Below are 4717 nucleotides of genomic sequence, written 5' to 3' on the forward strand. Positions count from 1 at the left end.
TTAATCGTATCCCTGCCTTACAGGGGGACTCTTGTTTTCCACTGATTCAGAATAAACAGGTGAGGCAGGGTTTCCATACAATCAAGTTTATTATAGGAAAGAGGCTTGGCAGACTGGAAAGGCTTTGCTGGGATTTGAAAGTTTATGGTAGGAAAAGACAGCATTTTCATTTGTAGGGATAGGTGGGGTTTTCTAAGAAGTCCATTTAAGAGGGGACATGCTAATTAGATGTGTGTGCAGAATTTCTTCAAGATGGATTCCACCACAAAGGCCTCTGGTAGGGGCAGACAAAACTTATTATAGGATGTTGTGCATTCATGGTTCTTCAATACTCGGTGCCAGCCCCTCCTAGGGCTGGCATTCTCCTCCGTCCAGAAAGGTCATCTTTTAAGGTGGGAAAAAAGTTAAGACTGTACAAGGAAGTAAAACACAGAAATTTTATGGTGATCTGTTTACAGTTGTAGTTGTTGTTAAGTGCCATCGAGTCGATTCCGATCCATAGCCACCCTGTATAGGGTTTCCCAGGAGCAGCTGGTAAGCTTGAACCACCGACGTTGCAGTTCAAATGGCTTTGCAGTCTAGCGCATTAACCCACAGCGCCACACCAGGACTCCAGTAAACAGACAGTAAAATGAGAAAAGTCTTGGAATTAATGCTTCCATCCTCCAAGAGACCCCCTAGGCTCCTTGTCTCGGGGAGACTTGCAGAGGTCAAGTAGCAGATGCTGGGGATAGGTCACATGAGTGCTTCAGCTGGGCCCATCATAGCTGCTCAGGGGGCTTCTCAGGGGATTATGGACTACAGTTCTTAGAAATCATCCATCTCTGAGATCCACTCAGTGAACATTTACTGAGTGCCTGCTGCATATAGTGTCTCAGGTACTGGGCGAGGTTCTGGGATACAGTTCAGAACCAAAGAGACCTCCTGTCATTGAGTCCAATGAGGAAAACTCATAAGAAATTCAGAAGGTGGAAATAAAGCAGTATAGACTTGAGAAACCTGTGGAACAACTTCACAGCAACTCCATAAAGCAAATACACAGACTGAGTTCACCTAGTCTTCAGTCTTCATCACTTATCATTTCTATATCCTTGGAAGCCATATATTTTGATTCATACCACTCTCGGTGGTTTTCCTTAATATCTTGGAGGATGGATCCCAAGCTAATACCAAACTCAATGATACTACAAATATTACCTTTGCCGTAGTTATAGGCAAAGCCAGCGGTATGCATGGCCACTAATGAAAAATCTGGATCAAACACTGGGGAACCAGAAGACCCAAAGTAAAAACTAGTATCATACGTAATCACATGAGGATTGTTAAATATATTCTTAAAGCTGTTCATAGTATGCATATGGACAAACTGACCACTGCTATCCACTGCTTCTTTATTTTGAAGATAATGATCCTGACATGCTTTTTCTCGCTGACCCAGAGGGATTACACAACAATTATCAGTAGACTTTTCCTTTCCATATGGATGGCCGATAATGTACACTAACCCACTATGTGGTATAGAAGCAATTCTATTATACAGTCCTGAAGGTACCTGTTGTCCATTTTCCTTCAGCTTCAGAATACAATAATCCAAAGTTGCACCAGTCAACAGAAAAGAGTCAAGAAAAAAGGAATTCTTTTCTTTTTCTGTGTAGTCTTCATAATCAAACGTCACCCTTGCATACTTACTAATTAATTCTAACCAGAGATGTTGCTCTACACCATCTCCTATAATCATATCTATCACGTGCTGACAAGTAATAATGTACGGTCCTTTTAAAACAAAGCAGGTGCCACAAAAATTTTTACTATATATATATCCAACGGATTGACCAAAATGAGAAAAACATTTGTGGTCTTTTATCGTAATTGAGTTGCTGACCAGTTTCCCAAAATTTGCTTTATGCAAGTTGAACAATGACTTTTTATTCTTGTTTGCTTTCATTTTTTGGTTGAAGTGTTTTCTGATTTTGTCACTTTCTCCTTTCAAACTGGGATACTGGTCCACAATTTGTGAACTGGTCACATGGATGTCTCTTTGCTCTGACTCAGAATTCTGAGAGGCTGTTGCCCGAAGGCTCATTTTTTTCTCAAACTCAACCTCAAAGAACTTGCCCTCTAAGTCATCGACTGACTGTGTGCTTTCTAAAACACATTCCAGGCTTTCGATGAGCTTCCAATCATCATTCTCCAGAAAGGTAAGGAACCTGCCATCCTTGCACAGCGCCTCCTTGATGGTTTCTCCTTTAAAAGCATAGACGCAGAGTTTGCATCCTTTATTGTGAAGTCTGTTGCGTTTAACAATCCTTTTTCTCCCCTTTCCAATTGCATAAATATAAAATTTGATACACTCAGCGGTAACTGTTTCATCATGCCGAAAAAGCGTCTGGTTACCTTGCTTACTATTATTTGTGACAAATGTAATTTCCAAGTGAGACATTTCAGGAATACAGCTGAGGGGCATTCCTAGGTTTAAGTACCCCTCAATTCCCTGTCTGCCCAGGACCAGCATTTCTTTGTTTTGCTGAGTCTCTATTTCTTTTTTGACAGCAGCGAGAGTATTGAGTGCTTGGTATAAGCTAGCTCTCTGACTATATTTGAGCCTATATTTCCTGTTTTCATTGTTCCTGTGGGTTGCAATCAAAGTAACGCTAATTCTCTTATTGAGGGGTGTGGCCTGCTCTTCCAGATGTTTCTGAGACAAATGGAAACTTTGAGCCTGGGTTTTAATTATGTATTTTGAAGATTTTCCAGAGCTAGTCTTCTTTTGAGGCATACAGGAATGATTCTCTTGTTCTTTAGTGACCTAAAAATAAATAAGTTCAATATTTTAAAACTCTGAATACAACCCATAGTTGCAATACTGCTTGCCTTTCAGTATTCAATTCAGCCAATTTCTATGGGAAACCCAGTCAGTGAACAGAATTGATGAGAGTTTAGCTAAAGACCCCAAATCTATGCCCACTTCCTTTCACATCAGTCAGATGAACTGTTGCTACCACCACATTGGAGTATTTTTCAGTGAAATGAGAGAAGAAACACAACTTTTTGGCAGCTGCATCAAAAACAGAGATCTAGAGAAGTCCATCACTTCTCTGAGTGTTACAACAGGCTTTGTTTACTATTTTCAGCTATATAAATTTTAGATTTTTCAGGCAAAGTGATGCATTACACCAAAACTTTTTTCCTGAAAATTCCGAATTCAGCAAGTGTAAGTTTACCATGATTTTTATCAGGCAGAAAATGTTAAACAATTACTAGTTCCATGTTAAACTAATTCACTAGTTAGCTAATCATGTAGTCATGATAGAGTTATTTCACACAATAAACACCTTGATTCACTTAGCACTTATCATACCAAGACTAATTTCTTCCCCTGTTACATCCACTAATCCCCAAATCCTAGGAAATGAAGAGGAACAAGTATGGCCTCTCTTATTTTTTTCATGAAGAAACCAAAGCAAAGAAATTTCCCTAAAGTCACATATTAACAAAAAAGTGAAAGATTAAAGGAAACATCATGGGTGGCAATGCCTACCACAATAACTTTGTGTTTTCTTTCTTTTAATACTAGTCCCAATATTTTAATCTTTTGTTTTCTTTGTTTTAATACTAGTTCTAATATTCTGGAGTTCTGGGGTGGTGCTGTGGGACAAGCACTGAACCACGTGGTTGGTGTGAATGGCAAGGTCAGCGGTTCAAGCTCACCAGCTGCTTCTTGGAAACCCTATACAGGGTTGCTATGAGTCGGAACCAACTCGACGGCACTTCACAAAGACAACATTCTGGAAAGAAGCACTGGTAGTTTGTGAAATGGTTAAGTTGTCTTCAAAAGCTTGTTGGCTTGAACCCACCCTGAAGGTCCATGGGAGAACAAACCTGAGAACATGCTCCCATAAAGATGGTTGTTATTTTTAAGTTCCACCAAGTTGGTCCCAACTCATAGTGATCCCATATAGGGTTTCTGAGGAGCAACTGGTGGGTTTGAACTGCCGACTTTGCAGCCCAAAATGACCTCATGGTGCAGCACATTATCTCACAGTGCCACAGCCTAGGAAATTCCATGGGGTACTTGTCCTCTGCTTCATGGGGTTGCTATGAGTCGAAATCAACTCAACTCTATGACACCAACAGGAATATTCTGCACCCAAAAAATAAAATAAAAAGGAACACAAGATAATACAAATTTACTCAGCATTTCTTCAGCTCACTGAAGTCCGAAACATCCTTAACATACATCCTTTGTGAGCCTGGTAGATAACTTGAATAACTTCCAGTTATTCAAAGGATTTTTGGTTGGATATAGACACTTTCAAAAAGAGAAGCAGGGTTAGATTTGTATATGATTATGAGCTTATTAGCATCTTGGTGTGTGACTGTAGGATAAGCACTAGACTACTAACTGCAGTGTTGGTGTCTCAAACCCACCAGTCACTCCTTGGAAACCCTATATTATTGTTGTTAAGCGTCCACGAGTTAAATTCTGATTCATAGCAACTGTGCATAGGATTTCTGAGAAGCAGTTGGTGTGTTTGAACCACTGGCCTTGTGATTAGCAGTCTAGTGCTTATTCTATAGTGCCACACCATACAGGGTCACTCCGAGTCGGTACCAATTAAAAGGCACTTGTTGTTGTCAGGTGCCATCGAGTAGGAACCGACTCATAGTGACCCTATGCACAGCAGAACGAAACAATGTCCGATCCTCGGCCAACCTT

General features: G+C 40.3%; 1 protein-coding gene across 1 annotated transcript; it reads right to left on the reverse strand.

The window, feature by feature from the left end:
• Positions 1-1060: 1060 nt before the first annotated feature.
• Positions 1061-2538, reverse strand: FAM111A (family with sequence similarity 111, member A; the record flags this gene model as incomplete). The annotated part of the gene is made up of 1 exon (XM_006876493.1): positions 1061-2538. A coding segment is annotated over one exon (1478 nt), but the record flags the coding sequence as incomplete, so codon positions are not given.
• Positions 2539-4717: the final 2179 nt, after the last annotated feature.

The sequence above is a fragment of the Chrysochloris asiatica genome, unplaced genomic scaffold (genome assembly GCF_000296735.1).
Source record: "Chrysochloris asiatica unplaced genomic scaffold, ChrAsi1.0 scaffold00381, whole genome shotgun sequence".
Classification (NCBI taxonomy): Eukaryota; Metazoa; Chordata; class Mammalia; order Afrosoricida; family Chrysochloridae; genus Chrysochloris; species Chrysochloris asiatica.